At 39.0% G+C, this 20507-nt stretch overlaps 2 protein-coding genes across 2 annotated transcripts in view; one reads left to right on the top strand and one right to left on the bottom strand.

Moving 5' to 3' along the window:
* The window catches only part of CWC27 (CWC27 spliceosome associated cyclophilin), a 126346-nt gene extending 124179 nt beyond the window's left edge, over window positions 1–2167 (bottom strand). Inside the window, exon 1 of the mRNA XM_035309109.1 lies at window positions 1967–2167. Coding sequence (XP_035165000.1) covers window positions 1967–2008 — 42 coding nt within the window. The 5' untranslated portion in view covers window positions 2009–2167. The remainder of the gene's footprint in view (window positions 1–1966) is intronic.
* Window positions 2168–2278: 111 nt separating this feature from the next.
* SREK1IP1 (SREK1 interacting protein 1) lies at window positions 2279–12101 on the top strand. Its single transcript, XM_035309112.1, has 5 exons — window positions 2279–2412; window positions 4604–4651; window positions 6217–6357; window positions 7788–7866; window positions 9363–12101. The coding sequence occupies exons 1-5, from the start codon at window positions 2400–2402 to the stop codon at window positions 9550–9552; spliced, it is 471 nt and encodes a 156-aa protein (XP_035165003.1). The 5' UTR covers window positions 2279–2399; the 3' UTR covers window positions 9553–12101.
* Window positions 12102–20507: the final 8406 nt, after the last annotated feature.

The raw sequence follows: 20507 nt of genomic DNA, 5'->3' as shown, positions 1-20507 counted from the left end.
CCAGCCTGTAGCTCTGCTTGGGGTTGTTGTGCCCCAGGTGCAGGACCTGGCACTTGGCCTTTTTGAACTTCATACCGTTGGCCTCGGCCCATCACTCCAGCCTATCCAGATCCTCCTGCAGAGCCTTCCTACCCTCGAGCAGATCAACACACGCACCTAACTTGGTGTCGTCTGCAAACTTGCTGAGGGCGCACTCGATCCCCTCGTCCAGATCATCGATGAAGATGTTCAAGAGGACTGGTCCCAGTACCGAGCCCTGGGGGACTCCACTAGTGACCAGCCTCCAGCTGGATTTGACTCCATTCACCACAACTCTCTGGGCCCGGCTATCCAGCTAGCTCTTAACCCAACAAAGTGTGCACCAGTCCAAGCCATGAGCAGCCAGTTTCCTGAGGAGAATGCTGTGGGGGATGGTGTCAAATGCCTTACTGAAGTCAAGGTAGACCACGTCCACAGCCTTTCCCTCATCCACTAAGCGTGTCACCTTGTCATAGAAGGAGATCAGGTTCGTCAAGCAGGACCTGCCCTTCATAAACCCATGCTGACTGGGCCTGATCGCCTGCTTGCCCTGCAACTGCCACATGATGACACCCAAGATAATCTGCTCCATGAGCTTCCCTGGCACTGATGTTAAACTAACAGGCCTATAGTTCCCCGGGTCTACCCTCTGGCCCTTCTTGTAGATGGGCATCAAGTTTGCTATCTGCCAGTCAAGTGGGACCTCCCCCGATAGCCAGGACTGCCAATAAATGATGGAAAGCGGCTTGGCCAGCTCCTCCGCCAGTTCTCTCAGTACCCTCGGGTGGATCCCATCCGGCCCCATCGACTTGCATACATCCAAATGCTGTAGCAGGTTGCCAACCATTTCCTCGTGGATTGTGGGGGCCACATTCTGCTCCCCATCCCCTTCCACCAGCTCAGGGTACTGGGTGTCCAGAGAACAACTGGTTTTGCTGTTCAAGACTGAGGCAAAGAAGGCGTTAAGCACCTCAGCTTTTTCCTTATCTCTGGTTACTAAGTTTCCCCCCGCATCCTGTAAAGGGTAGAGATTCTCCTTAGTCCTCCTTTTTGTGTTGATGTATTTATAAAAACATTTTTTGTTGTCCTTAACAGCAGTGGCCAGATTGAGCTCCAGATGAGCTTTGTCTTTCTGATTTTGTCCCTGCACTGCCTCACAGCATCCTTGTAGTCCCCCTGAGTGGCCCGCCCTCTTTTCCAAAGATTGTAAACCCTTTTTTTTCTCCTAAGCTCAAGCCACAGCTCTCTGGTCAGCCAGGCCGATCTTCTTCCGTGCTGGCTCGTCTTTGGGCACATGGGGACAGACCGCTCCTGAGCCATTAAGATTTCTTTCTTGAAGAGCGCCCAGCCCTCCTGGGCTCCTCTGTCCTTCAGAACCACCTCCCAAGGGACTTTGCCAACCAGTGTCCTGAACAGCTCAAAGTCAGCCCTCCGGAAGTCCAAGACAGCGGTTTTACTGATCCCCTTCCTGACTTTGCCAAGTATCGAGAACTCATTTTGTGGTCACTCTGCCCAAGACAGCCCCCGACCAGCACATCTCCCACCAGTCCTTCTCTGTTAGTGAACAGAAGGTCACACTCCAAGGCCTCGATGTCCTCCTTGTAGTGAGGGGCCCAAAGCTGAACACAGTACTCGAGGGGCGGCCTCACCAGAGCAGAGTACAGGGGGACGATCACCTCTGCTCCTGCTGGCTACACTATTCCTCATACAAGCCAGGATGCTGTTGGCCTTCTTGGCCACCTCGGCACACTGTTGGCTCATGTTCGACTCAAGCACATCTTTGCACGCTACCACACACCCCATTCACCGAGGCAGCACACGGGAACCACCGCCACCCCCACGGGACGCACGTCCCCTCCTCGCCTGTCCCCTGGCCCCCTGCAGCACGCGGTTCCTTCCTCCAGTCTCCCAAAGGCGGCGGGAGCCCCAGCCCCTCGCGTCGCCTCACCTTGCCGTTGGTGGGGGGCTCCTGGATGTAGATGTTGCTCATGGTGGTGAAAAGAGCGTCCCACGGGGACAGCCCCAACCCCTGCCCGCGCCCAACGCCGTGCTTCTACTCTCGACACAGCCCCCAGCCGCCCGCCATCTTGGGCGCCTCCATGCTGCCCAGGCAGAGGGGGAGGTCGCCCAAGACAAGAAGACAGGGCTCGGTCCCCGACCGGAGGCACAGCGGGGACAGATGATGAGAAATCTCTTATTAAAAAGATCCGAAAGCCGTTCCACGCAGCTCAGCCCCTCCCTGTGGCTTCCTCCCGGCGTTGAGTTGTCCCTTCCTCCCTGCGAGTAGCACGGCCCGACAGTGCGCCGGGAAAAGCCTTCCGGCGGGGAGAGGCGGCGGGGCCGCGCCGTGCCGTGCCGGCGGGGACAGCGCGGGAGGCGCCATGGCGCTGCCCGGTGAGGGGATGGCGGCGGCGGCTCGGGGCGAGGCTCTGCCGCAGCGGGGGCCGTGAGGAGGGGAGGGCGGCCGGGGCTGTGTGCGCGCGTGGTTTGTTTGCTCGGCTATTTATTTATTCTTTCTTTCTTTATTTCTTTCTCTCGCTTCTCTTCCGCACCTCTCCTGAGGAGCGGTCCGCGCCGAGCAGCGTTGCTGCCGGGGCTGGTGCCCTGCTGCCGCCGGCCCTGGGGTTGGTGAGCGCCGCGGGTCGGCCCTACCGGGGCGCTCCCGTCGCGCTCGGCTCTGCCCCTGCCCCTGCCTCCACCGGGCTGTTGTTTCGGCGGGGAGTGGGGGAGCAGCGGGGAGACGCTGCAGCCAAAAAGCGGCCACCGTGCGCGCAAGGTGTTCTAGGTCTACGCCAGCCCCACGTATGGTTTCTTTCTTTCTTTCTTTCTTTCTTTTTTTTTTTTTTTTTCCTTTTTCCTGAGACATGAGGACTGTTCAGCTGGAGAAAACTGAGTAAGTCTGAATCTTGCTAAGAGCTCAAAAAAAAAAACACAAAACAAAACAAAAAAAACATTTCATAAGAAAAGAAAATCTGAATAAACTCGCTGCCATTCTAGGAAGGAGGGAGTTTCTTAAGGAAGAGATCTCATGTTTGCATTCAAAGGTTTGCAGAGCTTTTTTTGCAGCCTTGTGACCCGCTGAATGAGTGACGCCCTCCCTTAGTGATGGTTGTTGCTCTCTCAGTTGCTGTTTTTCTCAAGTGTTAACAGTTGGGAAGAAGTGAGAAAGAGAAGCTTCTAGTAGCTCATTTGATTTTAATTCCATAAAACTGCATTTCTAGCAACGTTATTTAAAGCCAAAATAATAATAATAGAATTTCAGCCTCGAGAGTTTGGTGGGAGCAATCAAGACCTAGTAAACCTAGGCAGGTGTGGTGTGGGGGGCGTCTTAAATTTTTCAGACTTAGTCAACAGGCTCTAGTAAGATACAGGTCTTACTGTGATTCCTGCTTTTACTGCTGTGTAAAAGTTTAGCTGCTATACACTTCCATATTTCTTGGACACACGTTTTTTGTGTCTTGATGCTTGTTTCCCTGCTGTTTCTCTCTTAAAAATATGTGTGTGTTGTGTGATGTAGCTTTCGGTAAGGATATACGACTTGCACCAGTCTGCTAAAACGAGAGCCGGTGTCAGTTTTCTGACTTACAGGTTTTAACAAATTCAGCGCTACTCTGGTCATGTGCTGTGTGATTTTGGTGGAAATCCTGACAAATGGCACCTGCATATGTAGTGTGTGCATGACTGACTTCCCTTGCATGAACAGTGAATCTTTCTGTACCTACAGGTCAGTTACACACTAGGGCTGAAGTTTATTGAATATTTCAGAAAACTGAGACAAAGTAGGTAGTTTGGGAGGTCTTGCTTTTGAACTGAACCAGCAGATGCTGTTCAGAGTTTTTGTTTGTTTGTTTGTTTGTTTTTGGTATAGCACTGGGAGAAGCAGGTGTATTTTTGTTCCTTGTTTCGTGATACTTTCTTCCGTGTTTCTTGTCTTCTTATTCCTCACAGGTTTTCCTTAAAAGACAGTCACTTATAAAATAAGTAAACACTGCTGAATTTGTAAACCACAAAGAAGTTATGTAGTACTGAGGTTTGGGGGTCTACAGAAGACTGGGGTTTGAATACTTGTCTGCTACTTTGAATACAATTTTCTAAAGGCAATGCTTGTCTCAGTAAATTAAAGTCCAAACTTGTGGAGCTGATGTACTTCCTCTCTGGTTCTCTAATTTGTCATTATTCTCGTTATGTTTGGTTATTTATTTAAATGAAGGAATTAGTTATTCAGAAAACTGTGTATACAGCTGTTTAAGTGTCTGTGTTATTCATGCTCTGTTCAGTTTAAGGACAGTGTGTTGGCTTGGCTTTGATTTTGGGAATTCTGTTTTGACTTTCATTATGAATAGACTCAGCTGATTTTAAAATAACATTGATCTTTTTAGGGGGAGGTTTCCAGAGCTTCTCTTTTTCTGAGTTACATCTTACTATGTCTAACTTAACTGTGGGCTCACATAGGTATAGAAGGCAACTCTGCCAGAATTCTAAGGGGCTGTCACTCTGGTCTGCATGTTGATGTTGTCAAGCCAGATTTAAAAGGAACTTAAGAGTTATGTCAGTAACACGTAATTTCTGGATTTTTATCTTTCAGGTGGAAATAAAGATAACATTAGAGCGGGATGCAAGAAATGCGGCTACCGTAAGTCTGTAGTAAGCAATGTGATGATGCAGTGTTTTTTTTTTTTTCAATTTATGGTGATGGAACTACTTTTTGAATAGAAAAAGTTTCCTCTCTTGTTGCATAGACAATTGTCAGGTTAAGCTACCATATATTTTTGTTTAATTTCCTTTTCATTCTCTTTCTCCCTGCACCTGTTGCTGTTTTTGAAGACTTAAGTTTCTTGAGATAAATAAAAAGTAAGCTACTGTATTCATATGTAGTGAATTTACAATGTCATTGAATTTCAAGCATTGGCTTTGATATATACAGTAGTACTTACTGAGATCAGCATTTGTGCATCTTCAGAGTCTCATTGAAGGCTCAAGCAAGCTTTTTTGGCCAAGGAATGTCCAATGTGTTTTGAAAGAAAAAAAAAAAAATCTGCATGATCTTCTACGCTCAGAAAGCCTACTTCTTTGCGCATTCTATATTGCAAGAAACAGTTTATTTTATTACTTGTAACTTCTGTAGCTAGCATTTAGCTCATGCTCTTCATTATGTTCTGTTCATAAAAGTATGTCTGTGGCTACTCTCCTGATGAACACAGATGTGTCTTAGTGAAGATTTTAATTTGTTACTCACTAAGTCCTGTTTTTTTGGAAAAAGGAGGGGTGGACGCTGAGCCATTGTGAATTGCATTGAACTTTTAACACTGTAATTCATGCTATTTTATTTATTTTTTGAATGTTATGTGGGTTGAAGGGAAAAAAGCATGCTTGGTTCTTTCACTGAAGACTTTGCTTCCAAGAAATTTTGTCAGTGCAGTCACTGAAAGGAACAGAGTATCAAAATAGATGTAGTGGTTCATTTGAAGGTGCAATGTCAGAAGATTTCTGGAAGAAAAGGAAACTTGTAGTCAAATCACTAGCCTATATTATGTTCCTAGAAGTTCTGTCTTTAAGATGCAAGTTTTTTTGATAAGCTGAGTTTGTTTCAAGTGCTACTTGACCTCCTGTATCTTTATCTTAGTTTCTCACAACCCGTATCTTAAATTTGTTTTATTTTTTGTTAGTATTTCCAGTAGGTGTATGCAGCTTCAAGGAGTCTAACTCTGGCCATGATTACTGAGATGTAATTTGTAATTTAGAAAACTAAAAATACTAGTCAAGTAATAGCTTAATCAGTATTATGTATGGGTCGTTAAAAATAAATGTTGTCTCAAAAGGGAATGAAATTCTTCTGTTTCACTAAAGGGAGACAGAAAGAGCAGTGTAACACACTTGTACTATTTTGCTTCCTGCTTTTAAGTAATTTCTTCAGGAAGAATCTGATACCATTGAAGAAATAGGAAGTAAAGCTTGGTCAAAATCTTTAAACTAACAGAAATACAAGAGTGGTCATAAAGCATCGTTAGATGGAATACCATTGTACAGCCTCTCAAAATTCTTTGAGGCATTTTCAAAGGATTCACTCTCCTGCCTTGTTAACTGATTGAAGCCTAGACTAACCTTTTTTTCTTTTACCAAAACTGAATAATACTAAAGCTTTTTTTATACTGTTTGGTAATTTTTCTGAATTTCTTTCTGAATTTTTGTTTTGTTCAGCTGGTCATCTGACATTTGAATGCCGAAACTTCCTCCGAGTGGATCCTCAAAGAGATATTGTTTTGGATGTTAGCAGCACTAGCAGTGAAGACAGTGAGGAAGAAGAACTACAGAGATTGCAAGCCATGCGTGAGAAAAAGAGTAGGTTTTTTATTTTTAATTAATTTTCTTTAAATCAGATAATGGCCTTCTGATGTACCGGATCTATCATTTTATTCTTTTTAAAATTACTATTGGTTCTTTTAGTCTTTGCTTTAAAGATAAATCTTCTACATCTTATGTTTACACTTCAGAGGAATGATTCTATGCATTTATTAATTCCTTTCACAAGAAATTAATAATGTACCCATTTGGAACATTCCAAAAACGGGCTTCTTAAATGCAAAAGATTGTAAGACTATTAATAAGCAGCTGCTTAGAATAACATGACATGGATATTTTGAGTTGATCCTGTGAATACATGTAGTTTGAACATCTTGAACATGTAGTTTAAACATGTAGTTTGAACAAGTTGACAGCAACTCTTAAAAGTAATGACAAATGCAGTAGTTCAGTTGCTCTCTAGTTCCTATGTAATATTTTAGCTATCTGACTGAAACAGGTAGCCAATTGAATTTCAGCATTGATATTTGGAGAAGTACTGATCTCTGTTTGGAAGGTCTGTGCATCAACTGTTTGTCAGAAAAAGGTGCATTCATTAGTTAACAGATAATTTGCTTCATTTGAATTTGAATTCAGAAGAAGCTGTTCCTCAAAGAAGTGTAGGTTGTTGTGTTATAGTATGTTCTAAATTAAATAATTTTCTTCTTTCCCTTAATTCAAACATCTTGTTTTGTTCTGTTGCTCTCGTATTGCAGACCCTAAACTCAGTTCTAGTAACGAATGATATGTAGGGAGGAGAAATGATGGAGGCAACTCTCATTTTGCACAAGTTATTTTTGTCAGTGTTTCTTGTTTACTGCATTGCCAAAATAAGTACTTACTATTTATTCATTTGAGGAGGACCTGTGTATTAATTGCTCTCTGTTCTTGATTGCTTTAACTGGATGTCAATATTTCTATCCTGTATTTAGCTTTTTATACAACTGCACAGACAGTGGGGAAAGGTCAGATGAAGAGTGACTTTCCCATCATGTTCATAGATGTTACATTGACAGTTAAATCAGATTTATCTTAGTTACAGCTATTTGTGAAGTGTGAAATAAGGCTGTGTGAGTTCAAGTAAGCCTATGAGAATATGTCTATTTTTTTCTGTACCTTCAAGTTACATGACCTGATTTCAGACTAGTACAAGTCCTTTAAAATACAGAAGAATGGATATGAAAACCTAAAGTTGTGTTTTACAGGGTGTCCTTCATTCTAGGTGTTCAGATAAATGTCCTTGGAATGTAAGTTGTATATTAAATTCTACTACTGTGTAAAATATTTCTGAAATGAATATACTAGACCAGAATTTGGAGAAAAGAAAAACAATAATTTTATTGTAACTTTACATTACTACTGCAGCCATTTTTTTAATGCTCTTCATAATTCAGTCTGAAATGTCATAAACTTTTATTTTTTATCCATAGATTTAAATGAGGAGGAGGAAAAGAAGAAACAAAAAAGAAAAAGCAAAGAAAAACCAAAATTAAAGAGACCAAGGAAAAGGTAACTCGTTCATACACCTATTTAAATTTCAAAACAGTAATTTAGAAATATTCTGATGTTTGGGTGGGGTTTTTGTTTCAGAAAATATTGCTGCTTTGAATCCAGTGGGTTTGGCAAGAACCTTTTTGATTGGAAAAACTTCCCATTATCCAGTGAAAACTTGTTTGTTCTTTGAATAATGGTGAAGCCACAGGCTTCTGCTGTGGAGTTAGGATAATGGATGTCTTGAAAACTCTAGCACAACATAGTAGTTCTGGAGGTGTGCAGTTCTGAGAAAACAGAACTTTTGACTACCTTTTTTTGACTTTTTGACTACCCAACACTGGGCAAGATGTGGGGAAAGGAGAGCAAGGAGTCAGGAGGACTATGGGGTTGGTCCCCAGCTTAGCTTATATGGAAAAGCTTACAGGACCCTAAATTTCTCTCTGTGCATGTGTGTGCACATATGCACACCCTTGTTTTCTGTGAGTAGCTTAACAAGCAAAACTACAGTTTTCCTTTTGATAAGCATGTACTGAGTTTTAACATTCCTGTTGCTGTAAAAGCCTAAGAAAGCCTTAGTCTGGTTTCAAAGAGAAGGTCACAATACCCTATTTATTGTGAACTTGAGTTTTGGCCTGCTGACTGATCTTCAGATGAGACAATGGATTTTAGGACTGTTGATGAGATAACAACCCAGGAACTGCACTGAGAACCTGGAAATGTGAAATGTATTTGGAGGCCAAAGTAAGGTGTTCTTTGGAGATAAAATAAAGCAATGGGATTTTACATTGGCTGCATTGGCATTTTCCCCCCTTCCTTACTTACATAATGTAGCTCTAACACTTAATGAAGAGTACAGAAATGCTAGTCTGCTGGCGGTAGTCTTTACATGCAAGAAGTTAATAGTTTATCCTGGAAACAGTAGGACAGAACAGTAATTCTGAACAACTCAAGAACTTGAGTACAATAATTGAAACATTCCTTTTATTGTCATTTTAATTCTTGCATGTATAGAGTCATTTCCATCATCACTGCTGGTTAGAGACAAATAATACCAGCTGCAAGAGAATCCAAATCTGTCATAGCTATTTCTCTTAGATTTTTGTATATGTGAAATGCATGAAGGTTTCTCCTAAGGTATTGCCATATCTTTGGGACTGATCATGTGATACTTTACAAGCTGGAAGCTCTTCTTTAGTGTCATACTGTCACTTGTTTTTTTTGAGGTCTGTACACTTCATCTTTTTCTTAGTGAAGGTTGCAAAAACACACAACTCGCCTAACCAATTAATCTGCATTGTAAACATACTGCTTTTCTAGCATGATAGACTAATTAGAACAGTCATTGCTCAGTTGAACATGCAGACTGAGATACCATAAATTTTCCACTGGATGCTTCTGTATAAATTCTTCACCAAATTTGATTTGCAACATTGTATGAATACTGAAATAATAATAAAATCTTGTAGCATTTTTCCTTCTCCAACTATCTGTCAGTGTTTAATTTGGTCTAGGTCTTCCTCATCAAGTGCTGCTGAAGAGGATAGTCCAAAGCCGAAAAAACAAAAATCACACAAGAAGGAAAGGAAAAAGGAGAAGAAGAATAAATCTAAGAAAGGAAAACATCATAAAAAGGAAAAAAAGAAGAGACGAAAGGAAAAAAGTTCATCTTCTGACAGCTCAGACAGTTCTAGTAGTGACTAATGTGCTGGCCTATTTTTGCTCTCACTTCTAAAGTGGGATGATTTTCCTGTTAAATCTAACCTATTTATGCTTTGCAATGCTGTTGTTTTAAAATGATATATATTTTTTGAAGAAATCTATTTGGAAATGTTAGTGCTTCAAATTATTAAATGAAACATTTTAAAAAAACCCTCCTATTCCCGGTTTATTAGAATTCAACCATGCAAGTTGAACTAGTTTTTCGACTTAGTTCAGTTGTGATCAGTTGTGTTTTCAATCCTTTACATTATGATATAGCACACTTTAATTTGCAAGTCTTTGTGTTAGAAGATTTGGATGTAAATATGCTTAATGTTGGAAAGGCTAAATCAAATTTAGAAATGTTTGAATTATTTGTTTTTAATTCCTTAAATGTATATGTTTTGCATAACATTTTCTATTTACATGTACTAATTGGTAAATGCAAATATGAAATATCATTCAGGCGCAGAAGTGGAGAAGGAAGGGGCAATGAGAAACTAATAAAAGTTTGCTCCTTCAAAATAACCTGAAATTGATCTACTGATAGATTTTTAAAACATGTGATTTCAATTTTTTTTTGGCAGGATCGCTGTGAGCAAATTGAAAACAAACAAAAGTAAGCACCTGTCAATTTTGAAGTCCTTTCCTTCTGCCTAGGTTCTGTTCTTTTGCAATTGCAGGCATTTCATCTATGTGAGACAGATTAAGAAATACCATTTCTTAATAGTAAATGACTATCCAGCAAGATTGTTTACAAAATTCTTAGTACTAAATTAAAATAGTATGCAGTTGTTGATAACTACATGAATCTAAACAGCAAATTTGAAGACTAAATCTGACAAAAATCTTGAAGTCTATTCATTCTAATAAAACTCCCATAGAAACATTATTTTCCTCTTGTGGGAGGTGAGCATCTATTATGTTGAAGTTGGTAACAATTCACCATTTGCTGTCAGGGGAGTAGTCTTTAAGCATGTCAAAATTTCATAAGTCAATTATGAACTGGATTTCATAAAAATCCAACTCATACCTGGTACCCCAGTAGCATACAGCTGATAAGTAGCACCTGCATTGCAATTAGACATATAGATGGTAAGTCGCATGCGGATCAAGAGATGAGGAAGAGCAACATTTAAGCTTTCTTAAGAGTGATATGCATTTCCTGTAGATCTAACTCCTTCCTTCAAATACGTATGTCCCAGATGAGTATCCTTTATTATTGGCAATTATTGGACAACTCCACTTGCATTGTAGATGCTGTGGTAGGGAACATTAAAGACAAATACTCATGGAAGCCACAAGAAGAACAAAGAAAAATAATCACTAACCTCCTCCATTGATCTGTCAGAGGATGTTGAGTCCTTGCATCTGCTCTTTTCTTACTGGATTTGGTCTGGTCTGTAACTTTCATTCATACATCATGATTTCTGGGATGGGCTTGGATAACTAAAGAAAGACTAGACCCTTTAATTAGCTAATGACTTTACATAAGATTATAAAGCAGCATAGTGTAAGGAACATTTTTTTTAATAAGTACTAATGTAAAGGCTTTGGCTACCTTGTTCACTCTTGTCTTAGTGCTGCTGTAACTTAATAGAGCTTATTTTTAACTGGGTCAGTTCTCTAAGTCATTCTGTGGAGGGCAACAGAGGAGTTGTGGGCTACCTAAGCCAGTACTGTTAACAAAGGAAAGGCTTAATTAAGCCACAAATTAAGAGACAACTCTTCCACACCCTCACACCCTCCTCCCTCCCCCCCCCCCTCCCCAAAATTTCTTAATGAAATTGGAAAGGTTACTGCAGTTAGGGGATTTCAGAGCTCGTGTAATTTTTCTATGATCCTATGTTGGCATGCCACCTCTGGAAAATGGGATTTTGTACTTCGTTTCTTGATGTTGAAATTTTCAGCTAAAGGCATGTAACTGAAGGTAAATTTTACAGCCTTCTGTACCAGAATGGCCGAGAAGTTTACTGAGGAACCCTTATTAGGGTGAGTATTTCTCTACACAGGCTTATAATTTGTTCATCAAATTAATTACTAAATTAGGGAAGGGGTAAAATCAGAAATGTAACTCATATTTTAGTAGTGGTGAGACAGCTCTAATTGTTGAAATCAAGTCTGTCTAAATAGTAGTGTGATTACCTTTTCTGTAACATTACAGCAGTCCTGTTTACAATGGTATTTCATAAAGGTATGTAAGGTGTGAATTTCAATGTTCACATTTTTCCACTTGTTAATAAATGTTAATAGAGTGTTTTTCATACTCAGAAAAGGCTTTTATAATTTGATCAATTTAAATATCACTATTGTCAACATGTATTCCTTTAACAAAGAGAATATCATGTAATTTTGTTTTTCAGGCTATATTTCCATTTTATTTGCAAAGATGTACATTAAAGTCTATAGGTTTTGCCACAGAATTAAAGTGCTCAAGATTTCAGGTGTATTAGATGACATATCAAGCAAATGCTACAATGAACAGTTCTCTGCCAAGCTAATGTTTGCTAATCTTTAAAAGGTAATATTAGAATAAATATATTTTTTTCTTATTTGGTTTAGCCATAATTTGAGTGATTCTGATGTGTCATAACAAATGTTATTGTTTCACTCAAACCAGAACTAAAATGCCTACTTTTCAGAAAAAGTGGCATTCAGCAGGTTCTGATTTAAAAATCCAGCTATTTCTTCCCTCCTTCCCTTCTTAGTTTCAGTTTTCACACATCCCACGTGGACTGTCATCCATTGTCAGCAGATCTGTTACAGAATTAAATGCATATTTTCAGAAAGGAAAAAATAATGCATATAAACAGAATATGTGGCAAGATCAAGAATTGAAATGAAGGCAACACCAGGCCAAAGTAATGGAATAATGAAGAGTCAACAACCTACATACTCCTTACAAGTGGCTCTACAATGTAAACCAAACTCTTACCAGCAAAATTTGTGTGTGAATATTAACACCAACACTATTACATTTATTTTTTTGTTTTGTTTTTAATATTGTGGCCTTCAGCTGGCATAGTTTCTGTGAGTTTTTCCTGAGTATTTTTTGCAGGTTTTTGAAACTGGCTCCACAAGGAGATTATATTTCCTCCTTCACTGTCACATGCATAGGATAATCATTTTAGTACACTCTCCCCTGGCCTTTCAGCCATATTCTTTTGTATGTCTTGGAGTTCTCCAAGGTCACAATTCCTAGTAGTTTTTTGGTGACTTAATACCCTCTAGTCATCATTAGGTCCATGGTTATTATCTCATCTATGAACAATTAACTCTTCCTCTCTTCAATAACTAATGAAAACGGGTGTTTATAGCTGTGCTATATTTCCTTAAAGGACACTGGCATAAGTGTGAAGGTTATATCACTTTACCTGTGTGTCATTATTTTACTCTTTTTTTTTATTATTTTTTTTTAACACATAACTTTCCAGGTTGGTCAATAATTACCTGTAATGCGTCTTTCAACAACCTTTGAAACCTAAAAATAATAATTAAAAACTAAAAATAATAAAGGTGCATGCACTTTTTTTTTTTTTTTTTTTTTTTTTTCATTTTACATGCTGTTTGACATTACAAAAATCAAACCTTAATGCAATGGAATCTGTACATTTTTTTTCTCTATAATCTCTTTAGGGTTTGCCCATCCTTCCCTGCCAAGGTTATCTCAAAATTTGTCCAAGCCTCCATTTGCCGTATTTTCTCTCTCTTACAATTCACCAATATCCTGTTACATGACTACATCAATATCTTCTATCCAGAGCTAACAGGTTCTTTAAAGTAGCATGATTGAAGAGAGTCAAACAACTTAGTTCAACTAACTTTATGAGTCAAACAACCTAATTGTTAATCAACTAATTGTATTAATTCAGTTACTTCAACTTGTGATAGAATTTTTGGTCCAAATTAACACAGTATACAGTTACAATTACAGTTATTATCTAGCTGCTATGAACTAAATTGGAATTCCACTCACCGTTCTGTCAACTCTGTCATAACCACTGTCTCTCACTTATTTTCCTGGGAAAGAAATGTATGGAAAAATATGTCCCCTCCTGGCAGGTGGTTACCACTTGGACAGCAGTGTGCTTGTTAACAAGAACTCAATTTGCTGCTGTCTTCGGTATATTTATACCTCACTTGTCACATGCAGAGTTTTCCCAGTTTTGACACACTCCTCCCTTCTCCTTTTGTAATTGTGGTTCTTCTCCTGGAACAGTTTAGTTGGCATATTGCTGATTACAGCTGCACTTTGTTCTGCATATCTTGTCACGCACTGGTTGCTTTAAAGAAACATTTCCTGCGATTAACTCAGCTATGTGAGTTGGCATTACGCAAGGTCATGATGTTTCAGCACACCAGGATTCACTTTGGGGTGAAATGTGTAAAAGGACTCACTGGGCCCCTAGGGCTCAAGGGAGGTTCTCTTAGTCTGGCTACAATAGTTCACAAAGTACAAAATTTATCTGTGTAGAACTACTATACTTACTTAAAAGAAATCAACAACAACAACAAAAAAAAACAAACCAAAACAGGAAATATATATATATATATATATATTATATATATATATATATATAGCTTGTTATGGGGACAACTCCATTACAGTTACTTAAAATTGAAGACAGATGGTCTTGAGACAATGCAAACAAGAAAAACTGATCAGCTTCAGCAATTGTTTCTGGTATGTACATCTATTTCAAAATATTTCATCATGGATTGTTTAGTATCCGGCCCAGATCTGAGAAAAGGGAAATTTCAAGACAGTTTTAAATATAGCAGGGAATACTAGTTTAAGCTATGCTCCATACTTGCTTGCAGTGTTATTTTAAAGCCCTACATTCATTTTCCTCTTTTGTTGTAAGTCATTTGCCCTCTTACAAAAAGCTCAGCAAGTCCATAAAAAATAGCTCTTCCTTCAGCCAAATCAAGCGTGAAGTCCTTTCCAGACTTATGAAGCCAGCGTAGATTTTTTATGATTGTATAAAGTTTTTGTACCATGAAAAAAAAATTTTGGTGTTCTACTCTGCAGAACAATTTAGTCATTTCACAGTGAGACAATTGCACCTTAATTGATCTTATATACACTCCAAAAGACAACACCAAGGAATACTTTACAGATGTTACATTCCTCCTCTCTCTCTCTTTACTTCATCACTTTTTTGAATCTTAACTTTTTTTTATTCCACTTGCAGGAAAAATATCTTTTCCAAAACAGATGACCTACATTAGTTAGAAAAGTATGAGTTTTCTGTGGTTTGGGGGTCAATTCTACTTCTTGAGAAAACAGATTAAACTCAAAATCAGTTATTTGATCCAAAACCCACAAACATTAATTCGGCTGAAATGTCACAGAAAAAAGTCATGGCAATACAACAACAAAATGCCCAGACTTATCAAAACTAGTGTAGCAAGGCACTGTTTTTCTTTTCAATATATGTAAGAAATGTGTGTATGTAGGACTACAGACTGTGTATAGGACTGTCACTGTGCAGGCTTAAGTCTTCCACGTTTTTTAGAAAGGAGTGGGTTAAACTCTTGAGTTGGGCATATGTAAGGAGTCAAGAGATATCTACACTTGTAAAATGCTGTTTTTTGAAAAAACCTGTCAAGAATTAAAAGAGGTAATAATTGCAGGTAAACAAAAATATATATTTATGAAGATAACAGGAAGCCTCCAATATTAATAATTGCACTGTCCAAAATAGGCTTCAGATAATATGTAACAGAAACTATGTAAAACAATGTGTAAGAAACTCAGATGATGGCAGGTGATTCGCAGACCTCAAAATTATCTTGAAAACTTCCCTTATATGGCACTTGACACAAGAATTTTATTACTGTATTTAGCTAACCAGTGCACGATTGTTTGCTATAGATAGGCTAACTTTCCCTACAACTGCTGCAGGGTGCTTAAGTTTCCTTTTGAGGTTCTTCCTCAGTTCAGATCATCTCTCTAGTGAGGTACTAGAATTATAAACAAACAAACAAACAAAAAAAAAAAAAAACAAAAAACAAAACTACTGTGGCATTAAGCTCAACTTCAGAATAAACAAGGTAGGGAGGACAAGATTTATTTCTATATATTATAGAAATAAATTATATATTTCTATATATTTCTATTTCTATATATTTATATATATTATAGAAATAAAGTTTTATTTCTAAGAGCTAGGCTACTTGTACTAGGGACTAGGACTGGAAGGGGGCTGAAAGATTGAGATTTAACAAAAAAAGTCTTTTTCTGTATTTGTGTACTTTTCTCCTTTCCTTTGTGTATTTGTATAGTTTGTGTATTTTTCTCCTTCTTTCAAAGGAGAAAAAGCAGGCTTTTAATCATTTGAAAGATATATTTTTTCTTTAGATAGATAACTTTAACTTCCTTAAGGAAATCTATTCTGTTATATTCAAATTCTACTAATTTGTTTTGCCAAACCTTTCAAAATCTCTAAAGTGTTCAGTATCTTAAATAATGATCTCTCTCTCTCTAGAACATCTGCCAGATCTATTCCATCTGCAGTTGGTTTCTGCTGTTACTGTACCTTTCCCAACTGAAAGAGATTAATGGTTTGAATCTGGAAAAAGAAGGTCAAAAGAGTGTTGCTCCTGGGATCAACGTCTTTTTCTCTCTCTCTCTCCTCTCTCTCCTTTTATTTTTATTTTTATTTTTATTTTTTATTTTTATTTTATTTTATTTTTTTTTGGACAAGAAATAAGGTGAAATCTCAAGTAGTAGAGAGGTGGAAGGGGTAATAAAATTAGACTTGAAGAATTCAGAACAAAAACAGACAATTACCAGTCTGAGACTCAGCGTAAAAACTAAAGAAAATCAGGCAGTTTGGGGAGCAATAAGTCTGAAAGAAGCTTTAAAAAATAAGCTGCACAGAAAGCCTAGTCCTATAATCCTTAAAGTTGTCACATTACAGGAAGGGGAGATCACTAGTTGTTGCACTCTGCAACTCAAATGTCGATGAGACTAATAGTTTACAGCTAGATGAATTCAGAGAGCAAAAAAGAAAATGTCTGAGACTGGCAGCATGAGGCTAGATCTGAGCTCAAGGTTACTGAGAGCTGGATAACTTGAATAAAATATATTAAAGGTTACAATCACCAACTAAGGGGGAAAGGTGTACCACTTACTTGAGGTATGACTGAGGTAATAAATGAGATTAAAAAACAAACAAACAACAACAACAACAACAACAAAAAAAAAAACACAAGGAAATAAAACCTCAGAAAAAAGATTTCTAGCTTTAATATAAATTATTGGGCTGTGGAACAGTTTAAAGTCAGAGTTTTCAACTTTTGCCACACTGTGATCCCTAGAATATATCTCCTTTCCACCTAGGTTTAACCTGGCTTAGCTCTTATTGAAGCAGAAAAGGAAGACTATGAGGTGCCTGCTGACAAAGGAAAAGTTTCTTTGCCTGTCAGTTGTTTCCATAAAAGTCCTTAAACAAGACCACAAACTTCCCAAAACAACATTACACATCTCCTCAGTAATGAGAACAACTGAGATACGTGGGTCCAGAGGAGGGCCACAAAGACGATCAAGGAGCTGGAGCACCTCTCCTATGAAGGAGGAAATTCTTCACTCAGAGGGTGGTGAGGCACTGGAAAAGGTTGCCCAGAGAGGTTGCAGGTGCCCTGTCCCTGAAGGTGTTCAAGGCCAGGATAGATGAGGCTCTGAGGAACCTGGTCTAGTGGGTTTGTCCCTGCTTATGGCAAGGGGGTTGGAACTGGGTGATCTTTCAGGTGCCTTCCAACCCAAGTTATTCTGTGATTCTGTGATTCTATGATACAGCAGGAACAGATGTCTCCACAGCTTCTCTTGCCTCTTGTCCATGAAGATGGACAATAGGAAGGGTATTTTCAAGTACGTAATGAAGAATCTCACTTTTACACTGACATAAGGTCAGCAGACTCTTTAAAAAGAGGTGTAAGTGCATCACTGTGCAATTGTTCTTGAAATGGCAAAAGTTTGGTTATAGCCTTTTCCCCTTTTTCTGACACAGATCTTCTAGGATGAAAATCAAATCCAGATTAAAAAAAAAAAAAAAACAACAACTTAAATTTAAATTTAAATTTAATTAACAATTGCATGACAACTAATATCACACCTAGTTATGGATGAACAAATGTATTCCTCTTGCAAACCTACTTCTGTTGCATTTCCCTAATCAAGTTTGTTACGGGATAATCCATGTTACGAAGGGTTCCCACACCTCACCCAACTGCCATGAGAAAAATGTTGCTAACACTAAAGGGCCAAATCAGTTGCCCAAACATAAGTGTCTAGTGCCACTTGAGACGCTCTCAGGACCCTGAGGCACCTGTACAGATCTTGCAATTTGTGATAAACAGCCTGTGAGGGAAATGCTGTCCTTCACATAAGAAGATACCACATACGCTCAAATGAGTTTGCACATTTATACACAGGCATCTGAGCCAAGATGGACTGGATGCCGTCGTGGAGTATATAGATAAAATTCCTACAAGCTAGTTGATGTAGATGGGCTATCTGCCAAAGAAACAAAACTGCTCAGGCTTTCTCTTTACTTCAGGAAACGAGCGCGGTGCCACGAGCCGGCAGCGCCGCCCTGAGGCCCCGGCCCTCGCCTCAGAGCCAACGGCCGTTGCCGCCACAGGGCGGCGCCTCGCCCCCTGAGGGGCCTGCGCCCCGCCGCCGTGGCTGGCAGCTCCCGGCTCGCCGCAGCAGCTCCCGGCTTCGCCATCACCCCGCCGAGCACCGACGTCGGAGGGAAGAGAAGCGGCAGAGGGCCGGCACCTACCGGGAAGGGACACACCGCGGGGGGGGGGGGGGGAGCCCCCCTGCCGCCACCGCCCTGCCCGCCCGCGCTTCCCGCCCCTCTGTTCGCCCCCTCCTGGTGGCCGCGGTGAGAAGGGCGCAGCTCGTGGTAGAGGAGGGATTTTTGCAGAAATCGTTAGAAGACGTGGATTCTGCAGTCAGGATTCTGACTTCAGGATTTATTTATTTAAATATTAATTAATTAATTAAAATAATAAGCAATTCTCCGGGATTTATTTATTATTTTCCCTCAAAAACTGTTGAGGAAGCAAAAAGTGTTAAGAAGTGGTGTTGCAAGCTTAAAATCAGATTTTGTACTTGCACAGCTACACAGCAACATTAGGAATCTGTTACATCTGATATCTAGCCTTCTGTTCCTGAATGCACCATGCTCAAAGTGGCATCACATGAACTTCAAGTTCGGTCAGGGTTCCAGTATCACTGTTGTCACTGCAGTATGTGAGTGCCTTCAGCTGAGCTTTAACCACTGTCACTGGAATTACCTGGATTTTTTATTTTATTTTTTTCCCATTATTCTTTCACTGGGAGCTGCATCTTCCGTGAAATAGTTCTGACTGTGGTTTTTGCTCTCATATTGTACAGTGCTCATAAAAGAATGTCAAAGCTGTTCCTTCTACACTGGGAACAGAAAGGTTGTGATTTTTATTTTTAGATCTTCCATTTTGTGGTGAGAATTTGGGTTTCAGTGTAACTGTCTGATCAAGAAAATTTGTTCTCTGACAAACATAAGCCGAACACTTATTTAAACACACCAATGTGAAAAGCAAACCTCTTAATTATTGCATGACCTTTGATACTTCTGTCATTCCTTTATATTTGCTCAGGAAAAATCATTAAATGCACAAAAGATAAAGACAGTATCTAGTATGTCCTGTAGGAATCCTGCACATAGGAATATCAAAATGTGGTGGCCATGATGGCAATTAAAAACTGGTTAGGAAGGTGTGGAATATCACTGTAAACAGGAGACATGATGGATTCCTATCTGAATGTTGTCCTGAGCCATCCAGGACACTGAACTGAGAAATAAACATAACTGTTCAGTGATGTTCTGGAATGACATCTGGGGAGTGTAATACCTCATCTCAGAATTAGAGTTAAATCAGAGAAAGTATGCGCTGTCAAAGAAAAGCTGGAACTGAAAGTCATGGGCATCCAGCTAGTGTTTTACTGAACATAGGATTATCTGAAGAGCATTGTTTATATACTTTTACTTATCAACTTTTTTTTTTTTTTTTTTTTTTTCACCCTATAAATATGGTCTTTTTCATTAACAATTGTCATTAACAATGACAACTTGCTTGCAACACAAACCAAAAAATAAAAATAAAAATAAAAATCACACTCTAAATTAGTTCACCCATGCTCACTTTCTAACTGCTTTTCCTAATCAAAATTTTAACAGATAGTTTAGAGGTTGTGTAGGGTTCCGTTTTTTTTTTTGTTGTTGTTGTTTGCTTGTTTGTTTTTGTTTTCTTTTTAGCACCTACTTTTAGGGTATGCACAGGTATCATCCATAAATAAATGGAACAAACAGTCCTACTACTCTGAAAAACTAGTCATAGATACAAGCGGTTGAGCCTTACTTCACAGAACTTGTAAAGTTTTATGTATCAACATCTAGTTACCCAAGGAGAATGGTCTAGCTGTGATAATGCAGAAATAGTTAGTCTTTGTCTGAACTGTTGCTTTATGCTATCCAGTATGAAAACATTTTGAAGGTCTCTATTTATTAAAAAGTCTTCAGGATGGTTGTACTTGCAAGTAGTGAGAACTGAGATCTAAAGATGGAATAGATTTACTTCCAGTAGATGACACAGGATCTTAGAAAAAGGTTTTAATATTTTTATGTTACCTTCTTCTGTACTTAGATCATTTGGGAGAGATGTGGGGTACACTTTGATTAACCTCTTTAATTTAATGACTAGTTTTTGTCTTCTACAAGCTATGGAGCTGAAACTATGCTACAGAATGATAGGGCTACCTCTGAATACTTTTTGAGAACTCCCTGAATAGTTGCAAGATGCTATCTACTGCATAATTAGTAGTAGGAATTAATCATTTCTGAGCAACTGTATTGCTTTTATTTTATTTTATTTTATTTTATTTTATTTTATTTTATTTTATT

The sequence above is a fragment of the Oxyura jamaicensis genome, chromosome Z (genome assembly GCF_011077185.1).
Source record: "Oxyura jamaicensis isolate SHBP4307 breed ruddy duck chromosome Z, BPBGC_Ojam_1.0, whole genome shotgun sequence".
NCBI classification, from domain to species: domain Eukaryota; kingdom Metazoa; phylum Chordata; class Aves; order Anseriformes; family Anatidae; genus Oxyura; species Oxyura jamaicensis.
This window is presented reverse-complemented; position numbering and strand designations above follow the sequence as displayed.